We start from the raw sequence: 22,107 nt of genomic DNA, 5'->3' as shown, positions 1-22,107 counted from the left end.
GTTTTTTGCAGTGTCTTACTTGGAGTATTTCCTTTTACTCTTGTTTTTGCTTAACTTCTTTTTTTTATATCTTGTATGTTATCATGGAGCTGTAACATTATAGTGCCAACTTTTTGAGTCAACGCTGTTGTTAGGATTCTCACTTGGTGAGTTTAAATGTAGTGTAAATTGTCACAGCAATACTGACATCAATAGCACACTTCTGCAAACCAGAAAGCTTGAATAATAATATAATAATTATTTTATAGCAAATAGAACCAACATATACATTGTTTGATATTGCGCTTAAATTCCTGACACAAAGTATTTATCTTCCCTTTTTTTTGTGTTTTTTATTATTTTTCCTATAACAACATGTATGTATCTTGGGGTAGAGGGATGCTTATGGGGAAAAAGAGGAGGGCAGAACAGGGAATGTATCAAGAAAAGATGTGGATTTTTCATTACAGTGGCCAGGTTAGAAAAGATTCAGTGATCCTCTCAGACTGTGTTTTTAATAATCTTACTTTGATTTTTTTTAACTTTGCAAGAGTATTTATACCTGAGATCGCACAGTAGTAGTAGAAAATATACTCTTAAGACCAGATAATGTCTTAAGTGCAGAGATCATCATTGGATTGATGGGATACATGAAGAGTATAAATCATTAGTAAATATGATCGAGATTTAACAAAAAAGAACATGGGATCGATTTGTATGCTTGTAACAAGTGGGGGAAAAAGAGAAGTGTTATTTAGTGAGAGGTGGTATTAGAAATGTTCGGAAGATGCTAATGTGACTGGGGGAACAAAACATGAGGATCATCTTAACTTAGTATTTTGCCTGAACTGGAGGGAAGTGGAGCAAGCGTTAAGACAAAGTAGGGTTGCTGTAAGTAAGCTGTAGTACTTAAGGCAGAAATGATTGGAGTGTGGATAAGTTATGTTTTTCAAGGTCACGAGGAGAAAATGTGTCAAAAAAAAATACATGTATATATATGCTTTTTAGTAGGAGCTGTGCCAAAATTTCTTTCAAATTCTGGTGCTACTGTAGTTGTAATCACAAGAAGTTATGCCTACAAGTTACCTCAAGAGGCCATACAGTGCATCATTCTGTCCCTAAAACAGAACTGACAATACTTCTGTCTTTCCCCACAAGTTATACATTTAAGCTATTCTTAAAGGCAGCATAAAGCCAAATGGCCAGCCTCCAAGGCAAATAGTTCCAGTGCATCCCTGTATTTAGTAATGGAAAGCATCTCCTAACATCTAACCTGAATCTTTCTTTCTTTGGTTTAAGCTTATTATCGTTATCCTTTGGACATGGGTATGGAGAACAGATTATTCCTTTCCTGTTTGCCATAGTCATTTATGTAGCTGGAGGCAGCTGTCATATCTAAACAGTCTGTCCTTTCATTCTTTCCTCATGGGACATGTTTTTCTAGATCACTAATCAGCCTTATCCCCCTCCTCTGACCTCTCTTCAGTTCATCCACATATTTCTGAAAGTTCTGTGCTGAAACCAGACAGTTTTAGGAATTAATAGTACGGAGAAGTGGAAAGATTAGTTCACATGCCTTGAAGGGATGTGCTTTTGTCCATAGTCCTGATATGGTGTTTACCCTTTTAGCAATGGTTTAAAACAGCTGCCTCATGTTCAGCTTGTGATCTGCTGTAATCCCAGATGCTTCTCTGAGGAAGAGCCAGCTGCATGTTCCACATCTCTTAATTGTGTTGTTTCAAGCAGCCCAGGTTTGCCCCTGGCTTGTACAGTATTCTTTTACAGAACATTCCTTGTTTTTTCAAGATTGCTTTGAATTCCGGTTCTGCCTCCCAACATAGTTGCGTGTTTGGTGAGCTCTCAGAAGTTTGGCTAGTGCAGAAAGTACCCTCAATTCACTGCAAAACCGATCAAATGAAATGAAATGAAATAAATGAAATACAGCTATGATTGTTGGACCACCTCTCTACTTGTATGTTGGTAACAGTAGTGCTGGACAGTCTGGCAATTCAAGTAATGTCTCTCAGTCTTTGTGGGCTTCTACCTTCTGGGTTCTTGCTGCCACAAATGGCTGGATTAACCCTGGGTAGATACATTTACCTTCACAGTTGTCATGCATGCTGCATTTGGATGCGTGGGCTTTACCCTCTGAGAGCTGCTCTCTTCTGCACTGGTCGTGCTCACAGATTGATCAAGCTAGTGTTGTCTCTTGTGCTCTGGCACCATCTCCAGTCATTCAAATAGTTAAGCTTCTTAATACTATTTATCTCTTCCCCAGTATTCCTTGTATCTGTTCTTTCTGTGGAGAGGCTGGAGTGTTTTTAGCTGAAAGATTCGTATTAAAATTTTCAGAGGAAGACTTTGGGCAATTTTAAATGCCAATGTTTATAACTTGCTTTTAGTAAAGCAAATCAACAGTAATAAGGACTGCTTAAATTCTGCTACTGTCTACCCACAATAAAGAATATGTCTGTATAATCTTCACCTGTATTATGAATGCACTAACTTCCTTGCTGAGGAAGAATTGCATGGGTTAATAACTCCAGAAGTAGGTGGCATTAAATAAACACATTTGGTCACAGCACTGTATAAGCTGTAGGCAGAGTTCCAAGTCAGAGGAAAAACCAGCCGCTGAGGCCAGCTTTGCTGCATTCCCAGTGTAAGCGGGCTAGCCTTGTGTCGTGGGCCATGCAAGTGGGAACGAGCGGGATGGTGGAGAGGGAAGGAGGCATGAGCTGGGAGCCCAGAACTGAGGCTCAGCGCTGGTCACAATTAGGGAAGCAAATACCAGCATCCCTGGTGTGGATCCTGTTTGAGCTCTTGTTCAGCTCAAATGCAGCTGAGCTGTGATCCAGGAACCTCTACCTGTTGTGGAAACAAGATACTGTCAGTCTAGTGATTTGGCATCATCTCGCTACTTTGGGAAGCCACAGTTCTCAAGCCAACATATTTTCAACGAGCTCTCGGTTGGAGAAGAAAGTCTCTTGTGGATAATGCTTGGTGACTTACCCGCTTTCTTTTCTGCATTTCCAGCATTCTAAAAATAGCATTTTGTGTGTGGCTAGCCCCAGTGATTTTGATATCTGGACTGTCTGACCATGTGCCTTATTTAATGCTTCTTTATGGGAATGGACAGGGTGAGGTTAAAAGAATATTGTCTTTTGGAAATGCTCTGGATACAGGTTAGGTGATGACTGAGCTTTGGCAGGGGCTGCCCAATCAAGAAATCTGCTGCAGTGCTTCATTCGAGAGTGGTATAATGGAGTAGGAATTAGGATTTAATGCAAGGGAAATGTACAATGTGGGTGGGTCATGCAGACGGATTTTGGTAGAGGGATGAAAGGGGTTTCTGCAGTCACAAGCACTAAAATTGCAGTGGTGGTTCTTGACTTTTAGCAGGGCAGGAGAGATGTTAAACCTGATCTAAATCAGTGCTCTTTTTTCTTTTCTTTCTCCCCCCCCCCCCCAGATGAAAATGACTGCTTATGAAAGGTTAGAGGATTTATGAGGGTGTCAAAACATATGGCAGATGGGCTGGATTAGGACTCATGAGTACAGTAATCCAAATTCTTGCTGCCAAGCATTACAGCGGATCGCTTCCTGCTGCTGAGCTACATTAAATGTATACAGTCAGAAGGAGCACGGGCTGTCCTGAGGCTCAAAGGAAGAGTTGCTAGTGAAAGTGCTTATCTGGCAGACTTAATTCTGAAAGCACATTTTTTGAGGACAGAAGTCCATTGGGAAAGTGATTATTATTTACTTGTAATAAATTGCTGCAACAGGTTTTTTTCTTCTTCTTCTTTTTTTTAATTGTTGTTCTCTATACAAAGTCTGGAAGAAAGTAAAGCCAAAATGTGAGCTAAACCATTATTATCTCTGAGTACAGTGGGGTAAAAGCCATGCAAAAGTCATGTGGTGAAGTGTTGAGAGAGAAAAAAGGAGTCAGTCTTTCCCCTTCTGAGCCAACACTATCTATTTGTGATTAAACAAATAAATTATGTCCTACTTTAAACTTTTTTGACAGAAGTTTACATGTTAGGGAGGATTTTAGTCTCAGTTTTAGACTAAATCTGGAGGAGTGCCTCTGAAATCTGTAAAACTTTACAGTGGGACCTCTGGGTTACACAGGTGGTTAGTAGTTGCAGTTACATGTAGTTAATTTTAAAAAGACGTCAAGTTACTGGCTTTTGAGAAGACCCATGTCTGAAAAAGTTTCTAGGGAAGGATGCAGAGCATTTGCATCTGAACCGATGAGAGGGTATTTGCACCCCTCTCCTGTAGTGAGTTAATTAAGCTAAAAAGCTACCAAAGCGCTCTCTCTAGTTAACTAATGTCATGCAGCATGAGATATAGATATGCTGGTGTGGAAAATCACTTAAAATCAGGTATCTCTGAGCTCCACAAGTGAATGCATAGATACTTCATTTTATGCTGGTGTAAAATGTAAAGAAAAAAAGTATTCTAAAAGCATGAAACATGATAAGCTTAGAGAAATATTGTGTTCTTTATAGAACCAGAAAAGACTGAGGATCCAGACCTTACAGATGTTAAATTTAAGCTTAAAAGGAGAGGCTGCAAATAGTTAGTCGAGCCGCGAGGATGGATTAGCTTCGAGGTAGAGACTGTTTGCCTTCTAGAGCTAAGGAGAAAGGGGCAAGCTTCTTGTCGTTATGGCTCTGGGATGTATGAATCAGATCTGAAAGGTTTTAGCAGGTTTCCCTATTATCCGTGAGTAATGGCAGATCTGCTCTAGCCTGGTTTTGTTGAAAAGCTTCGTAATACGAACTTTCTCAGCATTTAATTGAAAAGCGCAATTGTTAGATCTGTAGCAAAGGGAGATTTTCTTCCAGTTGTTGAGTTAGATAAGTATTAACAAAATAACAAGGCAACAAAGCAGTCTAAGCAATCTGTGAAAGCACATTTCTCATCTCTGTTAATCAAGTTTCACTTTCTTAGTATTTGGGATGTCTTAATCTTGCTAGTGATATAGTCCTTCAGGAAAGATTTTATCTGAATTTCTGATCATTAAAAAAAAAAAAAAGCCTTCCATTTCCGAGCCACTTTCTTTCTAAGCAACCTCCTTTGTTACTCTTCTGAAAGTATAGAAGGATATATTAAAAAAAAAAAAAGGATCACATTTAAAATTTGAGAGTTGGTTATATGTTTGAAGGAAATGAGTTTAGAAATTTTTGAGCCAGAGGGACAGGCAGAAAGATTTTAACGTGGCACAATGTGATGGGAATAAAAGGACAAGTTAAAGCAGAACATAAATTGTTGCCATGAGGACATGCATGCAATCCATGAAATTTGGAGAGCCTTTTTATTCCAAATGTAAACTTAGGTGGGAGTTTCAGTGATAATCAGTTTCAACATTTAAACAATCCCATCAGCCAGGGGAAGACCAATATCTGAGAGGAGTTACAAAGGATTGTCCTACCTGCAAATACATGTGCACTGTTACAATAGGTGTGCCCAGGCATAAAATCGTCATAGAGTGTAGATCTGAATTTTGGACGGTTTATTACCAAAAAATTGTTGATTTACCAGGATGTGGGCCTATAGAAAAACTAATAAATCAAACAATGTAATCAGTGTCACAAATGAAATATGTGAACTCAGACTTTGTTTCATATATGAAAAATGCCATCATTTTTAAGTGGAACTGATATAAATGCATAAATCATTTTCATCATAGATTTGTTTGTTCCCTACTAATGCCTCCATTGTATTCTTCCATATCTCCACAAAATTGGATGAATTAATCTAACTGCCATTAAATATTTTAGAATTCACAAGGAAAAACTCTACAAAATCAGGAAGAGGAATAAATTTCTTAATGAGATAAGCAGATAAATCATGATGACTAGACCAAAACTTGTTACTGGAACATCAGTAACCTGTTGAAAGAAAACTGTTAACAACTGGCCTGAAGTGGAGCAGCACAATCGGCTCTATTTCATGATACCCCCCAAAAAAGGAGAAGAAATGAGCTGTTTGAAAGTAGTAAGATAAACCATTCCAGTATGAAGTCCTGGTTCTGAATGCTGAGAGGAAACAGGCAGTGAAGAACCAGCCCAAGAATGTGTAGTGGAAGATGGAAAAAACAGACTTAACAAAATGAAAAATGATTGACAAATAATTCTTCATAATAACGGGGGAAGAGATTATCAAAATGCTTACAGTCTGTTTGGAGCTATCTGGCAAATAGTTTTTCTTTTCTTACAAAAGGCATCTGAGAAATTGAAATATAAAAATACACATATTTTAGCTTTTATAAATACTTTGACAAAGAGACAGTAATCCCAAACAGCTTGTATTCAGGGAACCCACGTGATTCAGAGCAGGATTTGAGCTCATCAGTCCTAGAAATAGGTGAGAAAGTCTTGTTTACTCATTCTCATTTAAGCAGAACTGGTATGTTTCTGCAAATCTTTAGGAAAAACAAGCACTTTCTGAAGGTGGGAGTGGAGGCGGAGGGGGGCAACAAAGAGTTCAAGGTGGCAGATTTTGAGTTATTCCATAAATAAGTGGAGGCTCTTAGAGTTGCTAGTGTAGAGACAGCTGAATGCTTCATGTAATATCATTTAGATGGATGTGAAGATATGGAAGGATTTTAGAGCGCTGATTTTAATATGGTGTGCTTCAAGAAAAGAAGAAAACAACGTATCCTTTGGCGGTGAGATAGGACCTTTAGTAATAACAGGAAGACCTGAAGGCTCCAAATGATCATTGTAATCCAGTGATAAGAGCCTGAGGACCTAAACATGGAGTCTGTGCCTGTTTTCTTCTCTTGCCTTCTTGGAAAGTTTATTTGGTTCTTAACAGAAATAACTAAAGTTAGGCTTTCATTAGGGAAAATCGAACTGACACATTCTTGATTCTTGGCTTGATTCTGTATGATACAGCTTAAATGAAGAGCCTGTTCTTTTACCTTGTAGTCAACAATACACCCCAGCATTTTGTGATCCAGATGCCAGATATCTACAGAGCTTGCAATTATTACAAAAAAAGAAAAAAATTGTATGCATTGATTCCCTTTGTTTATGATTTAAAGTGTTAAATACCTGGTGTTAATTTATACTGATGATTCTCTTTTGTTGTTTGTTTCTTTCAGAGGAAGAATTTGTCTCTCTTCTTCAGCATTGCTTTATTGACCTCCTGGGGGACTGCACTGCTGGGTGTCCGCTTATACTGGATGGGCAACAAACCACCGAGTTTTTCCAACTCTGACAATCCAGCAGCTGACTCGGACAGTTTTCTCACACGTACTCTGACCTTCTTTTACCTGCCAACCAAGAACCTTTGGCTGTTGCTGTGCCCAGACACCCTCAGCTTTGACTGGTCTATGGATGCTGTGCCTCTTCTTAAAGCAGTCAGTGACTGGAGGAACCTACACACTGTGGCCTTCTACGCTGGACTCCTCCTCCTCGCCTACTATAGCTTGAAGGGCTCTAGCAACGAGAGAGAGTGCAATGGGAAAACGGTGATGAACGGCAAGCAGAATGCTAATGGGCATAGCTGCCACTCGGAGATGGAGTATAAGACGTTGGAGGTGAAGTCCAGCTTTGCATCAAAAGAAGAGAATGGCATAAAAAAGCATGGAGTGCAGAAACTGCCACTGCCTTCAACTGAGAACATTGTCGTTCTGTCTCTGTCTTTGTTAATAGTGCCCTTTGTTCCTGCCACCAACCTATTTTTCTATGTTGGCTTTGTAATAGCAGAGCGTGTGCTGTATGTTCCTAGTATGGGCTTCTGCCTGCTGGTTACAGTAGGTGTCAGGGCCCTTTATGTCAAAGCCCACAAGCGCTTTCTGAAGAACTTGGTTTTTTGTTCCACTGCTGCGTTAATTGTTTTCTATGGACTCAAGACTGTTGTCAGGAATGGGGACTGGCAGAATGAGGAGATGCTGTATAGGTCAGGGATAAAAGTAAACCCTGCTAAAGGTAATTTTTGCTCTTTATGTGAATGTTTCATTTCTTTCGATCTGTCTTTGTCTTTGAATTGTCTGATTTTATTAACTGTGTTTAAAGAAGATGTCCATTTAAGTTGCAGTAGTATGAACGTCAGTAAAAAAGAGGAAAAGCAGGAATGTGTTTTGATTAGATGCTGCAGGTTTGGCATTCACATGCAGAAAATGAGACCCTAAGGTAAGAGGATACTTTTTTGTTGATCTTGGTGCTGTATTTTGGAGTTAAAGATGGATTATTAGTATTACAGACGCCACCCTGGTAATTTTCCATTTGGAGTCTCGTATCTATCACCTGAACAAAGCTTTTTTTTTAATGTTCACTGGTTGTTCTGTTCTCTATGGATAGAAAATAGAAGAAATAGTAAAGGACAGCATAAGGAAGGTGCTATTTTTTATTTCAGTTGACATAAATGACGTCAATACTACATAATAAAAATGAGGAAATGAGGTCATATTGTTAAGACTAGGAAATGACTGTAGTTCCTCCTGCATATGAGTGCTGTGAAGAGTTATTGTCAAATACTTATGCCTTCACGTTAATGTATAAATGCCAGCTATTTGTAACATTGCCCAGCTACTTCTCTCAAAGACCATATCTATGCCTTAATGAAATGTGACCACAGCTAATGTAAACATGTCCCCATCAGGCAGTAAATGGGCTAGTTTAGGGATTGGTAACAATGTTTAGCTGTGGCTCTGTGGTTTCAGCTCAAACAGCAAATCCAGCTGGGATCCTGAACTCGGTGCTGCCCTGGCTGTACGGCTCTTGGCACACAAGCAAGTTTATATGAGCACAGTCAAAATACCACCTGTGAGTGCAATGTTAGGCATCGACTAAGCCTTCATTATTCACAAGGCATCAGAAGTGAGAAGGGACCAGTCTGCGAGAGAAAAATTTGATGGCACTTGAACATTTTGCACTTGAGTTTCTCCAGTTCTCTGCTCAGCAGCCCATTACATGATGCACAGTCATTTGCTGACAGAGCTGTGCGTTTTGGTTAGGCAGTTATGTCATGACATAGTCTAAAAGCTGTGATAATAAAAGGCAAATGCAGATGTTACTGTGAGCTGATAGGGAGTGGAAAAGTAGATTTGGCAGGTGAGATGCCTTGCAAAGCAGCACTATAGTAGCTTGTCAATTGTCAGTCTGGTTTTGTAACTCTTCTTTGTATGCGATGTCACCCTAGGTAAAAATTTAGGTAAAATTATAAAGCTTGTTGCTGCAGCAAGTGGCTTTGTTAACAGTATGAACAAGCACAGCCCGTTTCCTTTCCTTTTTCTCCCCCGAGAACTAATGTAAAAGGGCAAGAGATAATGAACAACCAGGCAGTGCACCCAGATGATTACATGTTGCCCTGAGACTTACCAGTTCAGTGGCAATATAAAACTTGCATTAAAAAGTAGTCATCCCTTGAAAAGAAAAGTCTGTGTGCATTTGATTAAAATAGTTACTGTATGTTCCTTTCTTTTTTCTTTTTTATTTCCTTCATGGAGATTCCCAAGTACCCAAGATTGCATTAATAGTTGTTTGCCTGCTTTGACCCAGTTTTCTTGATAGAAAACCCTAGGTTTTGTCCAACAGTAGGATTAGTTGAGACAGTGCCTGGAATTAGATTATTAGGTATTACTCTCCCAGGAGACAAGTCAAGCTATTTTCATCATATGCATCTGAGTATGCACAGACTTGCATATATATGACTATCTGGTTTCTTGCATATAAACTGACATTAAGTTTCTTGTGAGATATGCAAAAGCAAAGACAACATGTCAGTGTGGTGATATAGACATGACTGAGCTCACTGTAAATCTCTTTAAAATATCCTGGCAAACTTCTCCTGAATATTTACTAGCCCACACACGTTGTAGCAAGGCAGGGTATCAAAACCCCCCAGCAAAAGCAACCTGTCATCCAGCTCTATTCATTGCTGTGAATACTTCCTAGATTATCCCTGGCTTTGCCTATGCTAGTTTTATTTTCTATTTCTCTTACAATCAGGCAAGCCTGACTGGACTAGACTGGCTGCCAATCCAGCTAAAGCATTAAGAGATCAACAATTCAAACTGCTCTTCAGTAATTAAATGAGGTTGACGTAGAAAAAACAATTTATTTTTGTTTCCCTCCTTTTTATATTTTTTGAATGCTAGTGATAAATAGGCTATTCAAACTGTAAGACAATGGACTGTTCACTCAAATAGTATGGTGGATAAGGCTTTTGCTTCCTTTTAGTCTGTTAAGAAGAGACTTCCACTCCTCATTTTTGTTTTCTTTGCCTCTCAGCCATTTCTCCTCATCATTATTTTCTTACTTCTGATCATTTTTGAGCTGCAGGAACATTTTTCCTGAAGATTTTACCCTTCCTCTCTTCTCCTGTAAAGCACTTCTGAGCAGTAGCTTCTTCTATTGTAGGCAAAAAAGAAAAGAGGGATCACTTCAAAACCTCCCCATGGGGGAGCTGGTAAAGAAGTGAGCAGAAATCCGCAAGGACCGGCTTTGTCGCAGCACGGAGCAGGGTGTTTTGTCCCAGGTCCGTCCGCGTGCTGGCGTGGGCAGATGAGAGCCGCGCCGGGGCTGGGCACCTCTGGCCATTTCCAGTGGTCCCAGGCTATTCTTGTCAATCACAACGTGGGAAAAATACTCAGCAGCAATGCATTGTTCAGCTCGTCTGTCAAAAAACCCTAAAATATACCCCGGGGTGGGTCAAGAGAATGTGTTAGTGCTGCCTTGAAGCCCGTGCGTGCATACGGGCGGCCTTCCTGGAGGAGGCAGCACAAAGCAGGCAGCTGCCCGTCATTAGCCAAAGGAACCGAAATGAGGATTTGGGATTTCTGAGCTGCAGCTGTTACTGGGCTTGCTCATTTGCTATTTTGATTATGACTAGTATTTCAGATCTCTTTAAAGAGATCTGAGCCTTGCCTCATTACAGTTTGTCAGCACTTGGGAGAAAAATAGGCGAGATTGATTAATATAGTTTACAGACTCTGAAGTGGCTGTATACATGTTTTGACGCTAGGGAGGGAAAGGGAGAAGTGTTTCTCTGTGCCTGCCTTCAACTTAATGAGCAACTTAACTGATATAAAACAGTTCATGTTATTTGAGTGGGTTTTTTATAGGGAAGGAAACCTCACAAAATGTAAAAACAACAAAAAAAATTAAAAATTGGTGGTACCTGTCACATCTTTTCCAATTAGTCTGTGAGTCATCCTGTGGTGATAATTACTCTGTGTTTTTATTATAAAATTATAATGACGTGCAAAATAATTGTTCTCATTGCATCTTGTTATCTCTAGTTTTCTCTGTGGTCCCAAAAGCAGGCTTCAAAAACCATAATCTTTTTCCTCCATGCCATTTTGTACCTTACAATCCACGTGATAACTATCTTAGATGTTCAGATATAAGTGCTGTACTGTTACAGACACTGATTAAAGTCATAGGAAGTAATAGAGGCTGCTTAGGCTGCTGGTCTGCTGCAAAGCTGTTAGTTACTTGGCTATATTTACTGATGACATTTTGTTTTTCTGGTGTTTTACATGAGATTTAATCTTTGAAGATCCTTCCTGGAACTGGCAGACCTGCTGCACCAAGAAAAGCACTTAAGTGGGTGCTTAACTTTAACCATGTATTCAAGTCTCAATAAATTCATGCGTGTAACTTGTTTTCTACAGTGGAACATGATGCAAAAACACCTCTAATTTCATCTATCTAAGGGAGTACAGCAAGAAACAGATACTAGATTGCTTCCAAAAGTGGTATTACCATATTACGGTGGTGCTATACCTGGTCTGATAAGCCTTGTTTCTCACTTGGCACCGATTTAAGTTGTTGTTACAGCTCCTGGCTTCAGGAGCAGTTCTCTGTGCTGCTCGGACGTCTGTCCTTGTTCCACTGGCCATCAGCGTTAGTGAGATACGCTCGTGTCTTGTGCCGGTCAGGGAGACTTGAGTATGTGCTTCAGCCCTTTCCTGAGTAGGAGGGTTTTTTATTAGGATAAAAGGAAGGGAGCTTCTGGTTATTTTCTCAATCTGTAAAGCAACCAAAAAGATTTCTTTAGTGTCTGTTGCATCAAAACAAAGTGTTGTTGGTTTGTTTTTTACTTTTTCTGTTCAAATAAACTTGAATTGACTAGGTGTTCCTGACAGGTGATGAGAACTATCTATTGACATAAGGAATGTAAAAAAAACCCCAAAAAACTTTCCTTGCCAAATCATTCAGCTATCTTTGGTTTAAAACTACTATTACCTTTTATAGTCCTAGCTTGCATTAAAAATCCTGTTATTAGCTTGTCACTTCTTACTTTTATCAATTACCCTGTTGATCTCAGTGGGCAGTAGTAAGACCAAGAAATGGTGTTGGCGAAGAAGAGTGGAGAAGTTGTTGGATATAGATAGACAGCCTCTTTCTTTCTGTCTTTGCTCCCTTCCTCTTGCTCCCAGCTGTTACCAGAGTGAATCTTTCAATTCTGCTTAGTGTTTTCAGAAGATATTCTAATACTGAAATACTTTTGTTCTTCTGGGCAGCAGTGTTCCTCTTCCCCATCCTACTGTTCTTCATTTGCAACAATGTTGTGACATCTTCCTGGCTCATTCTGCTGTATTTGTGTCTGTAGGAAGTTTAGAGAACTAGCTCTCTTATTTTGGCACTTTTTGGCATAACATTCATCTTGGGTTAGTTTTTCTCCCTGGAACTTCATGGATAACTGCCATTATTATTTTTTTATTAGCATCAGTTATGGCATAGGACTGATAAGGAGTGCCTCTGTATGTGGATGTGAATGTCTTGATGTGAACATGAAGTTCAGCACTGTGAAGTGTCTTAGTTGAACAACAACGTACAGAGTAGCTGTATGCTCATTTGAGGTTTGTTTTCAGTCATAAAAAGTAGCGATTGTGTTTTTGTGTCATGTATAGTTTTCATGTCATTTTGTGTAATTAGTTTACAGATTAGTTTGCTGGTACCATCTGACCAAAACTGAAGGAATTCCTAAAGCTGAATTCCGAACTTAGGTTGTTTCATATCATCTATGTGGTATAGCCTGAGCCTTTGGGCTGAGCTGTAAAAGCGTATAACTTTGTTTTTGCTAGAAAACTTAATTTTCTTTCATCCACATTGAGTAGTTCGTAGTGTTAATTTCCCCTTCAGTTTACCCTTTCCAATGCAGCAAGCAAATGTCTTTAAGGATTTTTTTAAGTGTTAGTGTGTGTGTGTGTGTGTGGAAATCAAATGAATTAATTTTGTCCCCTATTTATGTAAATATTATTTTTAAAAAAAGTACCCAAATTTGTGCTGACCCAAGAATTGTTCTTTGATTTAAAAAAAAAAAAAATCCCTGCCTGATTGTATGCTCTAGTTCTGTGCACTTGGGTAGAAGTAAATACTGGAACCTCTTTCCATCTGATTTGACAGCTTGCTGCTGTTATCCTTATCTGCTCCTGGAAAATGACTCCTCGCTAGCAGTAGCTGTCAGTAAGAGGTCCCTTCCTCCTCCTTCAGCAGATGATAAAAATATCAAGTAGTAGTCTAATGAGGAAAAATAGTTACAATGCCTTGTAGTAAACTAGGTAAAGCAGCCCTAGTTCCTTCAAAGAGAAAGGATGCAATAAACCAGTATTTTCCATGACCATTAAAATTTTTGTATCACTGGTGATGCCTGGAGATGAAAAAAGTATTTTAAGATGTGGCATTCTCCGAATATGCGCATTGCTAACAGCTGACATGTTGCTGACAAGAAGCTGCCTTCTCTTCTAATAGCTTTAGGGCTCTGTTTCAGTAGCTGTTGGTCTGGCCCACAGCTAGTTAGTTGTTCACCCAACTTTTTTTGACTCCCAGATAGAGTATTTTATATTTTAAAAAACACCACATTGGCTATTTAAGCTTTAGGGATTGCATTGTGGTGTTTTGGTGCATATATGAACTTTGTATACATAACTTGGCAGCAGAACTTTAACTCATCTTTGGGCCAGAAATGGAAAATATCACTCTGCAGACATTATTTCTTCCTCCTCTGATTCCTTTGACTTCAGTAATAGTAAAATCACTCCAAAAGTGGCAAAGGTCTGAACCAAACAACATTACAGTGAATGGAAAATGCTGTCTTTGAAAAATAAGGCTTAACAAAGAAAGCAATTTCAGTGCACGTAGTTCTATAAAACAGCATATTTTGATGATAGAAAAACTGCTAGTAGTTATGCATACCTTTTTAAAGTCTTGCATATTATCACTGGTAAAGAAGATTGGTGATAGGAGGATAGCGTCTGGAACCAGGTATTCAAGAGGTTTTTTAGTTTTGGGTTTGCTAATAATCTCTTCTTTAGCCTTTGAAAAAGTCATTTTAGTCTCAAATTTTTCATCTCTGAAATGGAACTGGTACTAACTAGTGCTACCTATTTTAATTGGATATTGAATATTTTATTTTGAAATTTTGGTGTATTATATGAAAAGCACTACCTGTTTATAAGAGTATAATATCCCTACTAAGCTAGTTTCTCTCTATATATTAGGCTATACAGTCATTACAGTGATTCTTGGCATACTTTTTAAGTCACCTTGTTTAGAAGTATTTTTTGGAGAACCATAGCACCAACTCTTGTTGAAGACGCTTTCACCAAAACTTTCCAGTACCTAATCTTTTGACTGTTGCATGAATATTTTCCCTGACTTCTATTATTATTTTTTAATCTTAATTAGATGCTGAAGGTTGGCTATTTTTTAAGTATGTGTGTATCTATATATGTGTGTGTGTGAAACTTTCGCACTAACTAATTCACATTATCCTGACATACAATGGTACCATCACAGTTCAGAGCAATGTGGGAGAACAGGAAGAGAGAAATTCCTTAAGCTTCTATTGCCACTAAGAAAGATCTGTAGAATTATATGCATAGGTAACAGTAAAATGAACTATTCAGAGCCAGTCCAAGCTTTTTTTTTTTTTTTTTTTAAATGGCTGGCAAGTTTCTTTTACAGTTGGGCATTAAAGACAAGAAATCCTTCTTGATTTTAGTTGTCCAAACACTTGAGATGATATATAAGGGCTTGCAAGAGCTTTGGCAAAGTGGCTTCTTGAAACGTACTGAGTGAAATGGATTAATTTTGGTATTTTGGGAAAAAAAAGATGTAATTTTTTCAGTTTGGTTAGAAGTCAGGTCTTCAGTCCATGTTCCTGTATTCTATCGAACTGGTCTGATTTTTGCAGAGGGAAAGAATTACTACTAATTAAAGGAAAAGGAGATTGTTTAGGTTGGTTCTCAATCTGAGCAGGTTTGTTTAAATACATTAGATACACACATCCAACTGTTTTATTATTCTACTTCTTTTCAAAGTACATTAACTGTGAAAAAAAGTTCTTTGCATACTGATTTTCAACATGAGTTATGTCTGTATTTTCCTATTCAGAATCCTTAATGGATTTCTACCAGTACACACTGAGGCCCCATTACATAAGTCTAGTAGAAAAACAGACCTCTAATGGGGGTATGACAATAATTTACACACATTCTGATGTCTCTTTATACCTCTTCTGCCAGCATAAAACCCCAGTGTAGATAAATAAATAAATACAAATATTTCATGAAGTTTTTCAATACCCTTTCTTTGTTACAAAGGGTTTTACTTCCCACTCAATGTTGGACTGCCGTTATTGCCAGCCCCTCACACATGCAAAAATTAAATAATGGCTGATGCAATTACAATATGTGAAAAAAGTTTGCATACAGTTTAGTTTTAAAATGCAGGAAAGGTCACAAAATAGAGGAACTGAGTGCTCAATTTCTTTTCCTTATATGGTTATATTGTGAGTAGAGAGTGGTTTAGGCTAATCAACCTTCCTTTACTTGGATGCTCTAGCAAGCTGAACTTTTGTATCAGTTCTTAGAACATAGGAGATATTTGGAATATGGACAATTGAAGATGCTAGCTGATCATGTTTGTCTTTAATACTTCACTACTGGCAAAAGATGAACTAGGTCATTTTATGAACCACCTTCCTCCCTGCCACCCATGTTTCTGTATCAGTATGGACATGTATTGACCAGCAAAGTTTCAGAAGTTCTGTCTTGCCTTGAATGATTAAAAAAAAACCAACAACAACAAAACCCCTTAAACTATCATATCCATGGAGAGCCTGCCTCCTGGATATGCACTAATTTGTCTCGTCCGAGTCTCACATACTTAGCTGGAATACTTCTATAATTCTCTTGGTTTGGTTAACCCTACCACTGGTTCCCCCTCCTGTGGCTTCTCTGGTGTGTTTCCAGGGCATCGTCCTGTCCATTACCCTTTCCTGGAAATGAGACTGCATGACCCATCTACTTTTAGCCTTGAGGATCAGGGCTGTCATTTCAGTTAGTTAAGTGCACCCTTCCATTTCTGTAGGAATCTGACTTACAGCTCACCAGTCTGGGCATAAGTGATAGTTTTGAAAAATATAGATAATTTTTTTAGAGTCGTGTTTGCAGTTTAAAGAGTTATGTAGCTTGACATATTTAGTTCTCCTTCCCTGAGTGAGTTTAGTGCTCTGAATTGTTCTTCAGGATTAATCCTGAAGAGCCTGGGGTGCCTGGAGCTCTCCTCTTCCTCTCGCAGTTTTCTGTTCCTCTGGTCTCTTTGTGCTTCCTGGAGCCGTTTGAGAGAGTCGTCTCCTCTGCAAAGTGCAATGCCTTATCTCACTTGAGCTCTTATTTGTGAGCTTGGATTCGTTAAAACTAATTGGATTATCTGAAGTAGCAAGTGTGCCCTACAATGAACAAGGCTTCCCTACTCTAGGCTAAACAGAGTAAACTGTGATGCCTAAGAACAGCCTCATTTTACCAGCTATTTAGTATCTTCCCTCAGTTTCATCAAGCTGAGAGAGGCGCTGTGCTGTCCTTTTAGAAAACAGTTAACTTTCTGCAATATAGCAAATGGAGTGGGGATATCAGGCAGTCATGGTAAACATAGTAGAAAGTGTCACCTATTCCTGCCCATTTACATCAGGGTTTCAAAACTAAGAAACAAAACTGTAGCAGAGTCTGCCAAAATTCAGTCGGTTCAGTAACCATGCCGACATGGTGTTGGAAAGCTTTCACAGCTCTGGGTAGTTTCCTATTGTGTTTTTCTTTCATGTGCTATCGTTCCTGAAGCTCTGGAATAGATCAAGAAATGAAGTGTTGAGCAAACTATATAAATAAAACCCTTAATAAAAAGAAGAATAATTGATAAAGGTTAGGATGTGGTAAGTCTCTAATACAGTCTATCTCAACATTGCCACATACTCACTGATATAAAAAATCTATATATAAAGTAAACTCATAAATTATGGGTATGTAGAAACCATTTATTCCTTTAAGAAACAAAAAACAGGACACTTTTGCTGTTGGGTCTGCAAAGTGAGGTAATAATCAAAATGTGTATATTAACAAGTGAAAATTTTAAAGGAAAATTTTTGTAAATTATATGAATGGATTTAGGATATATTTTGACAAATTCATTGTTCTTTTGGAATTTTATGGACAGCATAATGTAAAAACCATAATGTTCTATTATCAGAACTTGCATAAAAATTGTTAAACTTCCAAAATAGTAACCTTTTAGCACTTCCATGGACTTTTCTGTGTTCAAACTGCTTAACAAACATTATCTAATTGATCTTCTGAATATCTCTGTGGGATATAGTGGGCTCGTATTAATGCAAAACTGTTTTAAAATGTGAAGCTCTCTTCATTGAATTTGAGTGCCACTGAAGGAGATTTCAGATTTTTTATTTGGGAAATCTATTTTGGTGCAGTTCGTGCAACTCTTTCTCCCTCTGGAACGAAGTGATTGTCTGATAAAATGTGAACGTTAAAGACTGAAGCACCACTCTTCTTTATTAAGTAATATCCTTGAAAGGAAAATGCCATAAGCTGCTGATGAATATAACCTTTTGACAAGGAGGGGAAAGTGTTGTTCTTTAGAGCTGTGATTATAGCCTTTCAAGTGGGAATGGTGTAAGTGGGTCTGTGCTCTCTCCTCATGCTTCCTTCAACAAAGGTAACTGTATTGGATATTCGGAATCTCGCTGACATCCACGGCTGGCCTCTGTTGGCAAAATTTCAGGTTTTGGGGTTTTTTTCCCCCTCAGTAGGATTATTTTCCATTGACTAGGACTGTGCTAACATTGGTCTTAGTGTTTCAACTTTTTGCTTGGAGCTTAATAAAGTAAACCAAACTCACTACTCCTTAAAGGGATGTCAGATTTCACTGCTTTTCTTACCGAGTGCAAGCTTTGTCTGCTCCTGAATGTATTTTAAGGAAGGATGTAATTTTAACAGACGTTGAGAATGTAGACTGTGATAGAAAACACAGAGGCAAAACCCACTGGTTCCCGCAATCTTTAAACTGTAACTAACTAAGTTTTCTTGACCCTCGCTTTATGAGAATACCAATTATTTGAGGAAATGTTCCTTAGATCTTTTTTCTTTACTTCAAGAACACTTCCTCTTCTTCCTTTACTTTATTCCTTCAGAGGTTATAATGCATTTATGTTTCATTAGTATCTAGCTGTGTTGGTGTAGTAGGCACTGTACAAACACATAGCAAGACACAATCCGTGGCAGAAGATGCCTGCAATTAATGGATGAATAACAAATTTTGAGAATGAAAATGGAAAGGCACCAGGAGGTGAAGTCTTCTAAACAACACATCAGCCGCAGAGCTGGGAACAGAATATACTTCTTTTAATTCCCAGTTTAGCATCTGTAATTTCAGCAAAAGGGAGCTGAATCAGATGACAGTAAGGTATCTATTTTTAAAGGTATAATCTTGATGAACACAAAAAATGCGAGCCACATACTACATTAAGTTTATTTTAATACTATATAAAGTTTATTTTTACAGAAGCATCCTCTACTGTTAGCATTGTTCCACAAATGTACCTATTTTTTTGAGTAGTCTGTAAACTTAACAGTGATATTCCAGTGCAATGCATGGAAAGCCATATGTGGCTTTCAGCTCTTAATGTAGATAGGTGGTAAAATGACTGTTTCAGTTCATAAAATATTCAATCTAGAACTATTCAACTTACATGCTAAGAATAAATAGAAAAACATTAAAAAGTTCCAAGAAGTTTTAATAAGCATTTGCTTTTGTTTACCATAGAGCTGAGATATTCACAACATAGTACTGCACTTGGCATTGCTCTGCATTGTGGACAGACTGCCACAGAGTAAGTTGCTAACATGAGCACGTATAACTCATAACTTTCTTATTTACAGCTGTAAAGTAGTAATTTACAGTGCAATATGGAAAGGTGTTAAGAACAGATGGTAAGAAAAAAAGGTGTCCTAAACTGGAAATCTAGATTGTCATGCTCTAGGAATTCAGTCCACATAAAAGTTCATAGCAAAAAAGCGATTTTTTAAATATTATTTTATATTTCAAACATTTGTAAGTTAATTTACTGTTCATCAAAGGTGCTATGTTGACAGCTCCATGTAGACTGACCTCCTCTAACAGGCATAGTATGGTCAAGGCCAGTGGGATCTTCCTCGTGCTATTTTGGCCACTTTATCACAAGCGTCACCTGAAAAGTAGGACAAACTCCAAGTTTTCCATAAAGTTCTTTTAATTCTTTAAGATTTGACTCCATCACACTGGTAACTACTTAAATAACTAATTCCAGGAAAAAACACTGAAAATAAGTCATAATGTAATGCAAATTCTTAGGACATAACATTTCAAAATTAGAAGTGTAATTAGTACTATTTTCTTCCTGTAAAGCTCTCAGTTTTGTGTCATACTGTTCTAATGCCTGTTTCCCTCTGATTTTTCTTACTCAACAAGTTCATAATGAAAAGAAACATAAAATTTTGCACTGACTACAATGTAAAATTCAAATATTGATGCTGTCACCAAAATGAGATTATTAGTGTGTTCTTAAATTAGAAGAACTGGTTTATATAAAATGTACATACCTTACTTTTAATGACTTGTAAATCTTGGGAGGAAAGGAAAGCAAATGGAAAATTGGTTTGGATAGTCTTGGAAACAGAAGAAAGTGTTTAAAAAAAGCAAAAGGAATCCCATTGAACTATTTCAGCATCCAAATAAATACCTCACCAAAGGTAATGGCTAGAAATTTCATGAGGTTTTGAGAAGGAAGCTTCTTTGGGGCTTTTCAGTATGTGTTTGTCTCATGTGCTTAATCACCTTGATAAGCCTGGAAATCTAATGACTGCAAAATAAACAAGGAAGCGAAAATAACTGTTCAGTGAAGTTTTGAGTCCTGATGGTTTAGGCATAAAATGGGAGGGGAATCTGGAGGAGCTGTACTATTTATCAACCTGATGTGGGACATGACTTGTTTTCATAGTCAACATTACTGCCGCAAAGTGGAGAATCTCACAGCACACTAACAGAATCATGATGTACATCACCGCACACTTCTCAAGTGTTGATAATCAGGATCGTTCTCTTTCCACTCCATTTTTGGCAGTGGTATAATAATAAATGATAGCTTTCTTCTCTAATTCTTTTTTTTTTCCAGGGAGAGGAAGGTAAAAATACTCTTCAAAGGCCTGTCCTGTTGTTTATGACATTTATAGGGTAGAAAAGAGATTCCTCCTTTGGGTTAACTTTGTTTCTGATTCATAATAAATATCTGCTTTGATTTTTTTTTTTTTTTAAGGAAAACTATTGGATCAAGTAGTCAACGTATATGACTTTGCTTTACCATCTGAGTGTTTTTCTCTGGAGCTTTACTTTACTTTGTTCCTTTGTTTTTTTCTTTCCACTGAATAGCATAGCATACTCCTTAATTTGGTAGAAAGGGAAAGATTTATTTAAATGAAAATGTTTGCAAACATTCAGCTTGCCATTGAATTATGAAAACAAATAAGAAATGGAAATGAAAATTCAACTGTCCTGTTTAGTAGGATGTGCATCTTAAGTCCAGGCAGATTAGATTGGGCAATGTTGTTCTTGCTTCACTATTGTTTGTCTTAGTATTTTCATTCTAAAAAGAGTAACAGAAGCTTGAATATGTTGACTTGTTGTGTTTGATTTTTTTACTTATTAAGTCTTAATCCTCAATTTCTATGGGATAGTTCAGAAGTTAATCATGCTAAATTTTGAAGCTGAAGTTTGTCATGTTCATGTTCATTCTGAAAGCAGTTAAATACTTGAGAACTTGATCCAGTCTCATTGCTAGGTTGCATAAATGTCATCTTTAAAGCCTGGTGGGAATCTATTTTAATATGTACAAAGTTATACAAATTAATTGTTTATTTTCCTACTTGACACTACATATTTTTTCCTGCTGTTTATTAAAAAAAAAAAAAAAAAACTCTCAAGTGTTCTTTTCCTCCAAACATATGTAACTAGTATAGGAATTCTCAAACATTGTGAGATTTTTTCACTTTATCATTGGCTTAGAATACAAGAATAAGAAATGGAATTTTAATCTTTAATATGTCCATTCATGTTGAATATAATCTATGGAAAACTGTGTAATGAAGTGAGGTTTCAGCAGACTCTTTTCTAGGTGTGCGTGATATGTGAATGTTACCTTTGTTCCCAAGCTATGATGGAGTATTATTTCTAAAAGACCTGGGACTATTTTGGTCTAGTAGTTGGCATGCAGGGAATTAAACAGCAGGCAAAAAGTAAATATTACAAAACTGTTTCATTCACAGCTTGCTTTCATTCTCTTGTGCTGAATAGGCTCTCCTGGGCGGGGGGGAAATGCTTTTGTAATTGAAGATTAAATTGTCATATATATACAGTTTAGCATCTTCTGCATTCTTAAATGTTCTATTTTACAATGCTAATTTCGGGTATTACAGATTTTATATGAAAAATATATAAAAAAATAAGTGGAATAAAAATCCATTATCCATTATAAATTCCAGAAATACTAATCCAATCTCTTTATTTACCTTTGAGAATATTCATTTTTAATTTCTCACCATGTGCGGATGGAAAGTATTTGAGTGATGAAATTTTTTCAGGGTCACAGAGTGTGTTTTTTCATAGGTATGTGGCTTCATGGCCAGATATGATTTTGTTTCTGTTTCTGAATACTCACAGAGTTGAACCAATGTTGTTACAGTTTTGGAGGAGAAATTTGACTTGAAAATGACCTGAGATATAGTTAATATTTCAAATTCTTTTCATTTTTTTCCCCCTCTCTCCTAAGGTTCAATTAATT

The 22,107-nt window shown here is 37.6% G+C and overlaps 1 protein-coding gene across 5 annotated transcripts in view; it reads left to right on the top strand.

Annotated features, from left to right (window-relative positions):
• The window catches only part of TMTC2 (transmembrane O-mannosyltransferase targeting cadherins 2), a 320,399-nt gene that overhangs the window by 140,852 nt on the left and 157,440 nt on the right, over window positions 1–22,107 (top strand). For all 5 annotated transcript variants that reach the window (XR_010886594.1, XM_067312921.1, XM_067312901.1 and 2 more), the window contains one exon: window positions 7,094–7,922. Coding sequence is in view for 4 of the 5 variants with exons in the window: in XM_067312921.1 (XP_067169022.1) it covers window positions 7,094–7,922 (829 nt within the window). In the remaining variant the exon portion in view is untranslated. The remainder of the gene's footprint in view (window positions 1–7,093; window positions 7,923–22,107) is intronic.

The sequence above is a fragment of the Apteryx mantelli genome, chromosome 1 (assembly GCF_036417845.1).
Source record: "Apteryx mantelli isolate bAptMan1 chromosome 1, bAptMan1.hap1, whole genome shotgun sequence".
In the NCBI taxonomy this organism is placed as follows: domain Eukaryota; kingdom Metazoa; phylum Chordata; class Aves; order Apterygiformes; family Apterygidae; genus Apteryx; species Apteryx mantelli.
The sequence above is the reverse complement of the archived record's forward strand: the minus strand, read 5'-3'. Positions and strand labels throughout refer to the sequence as shown.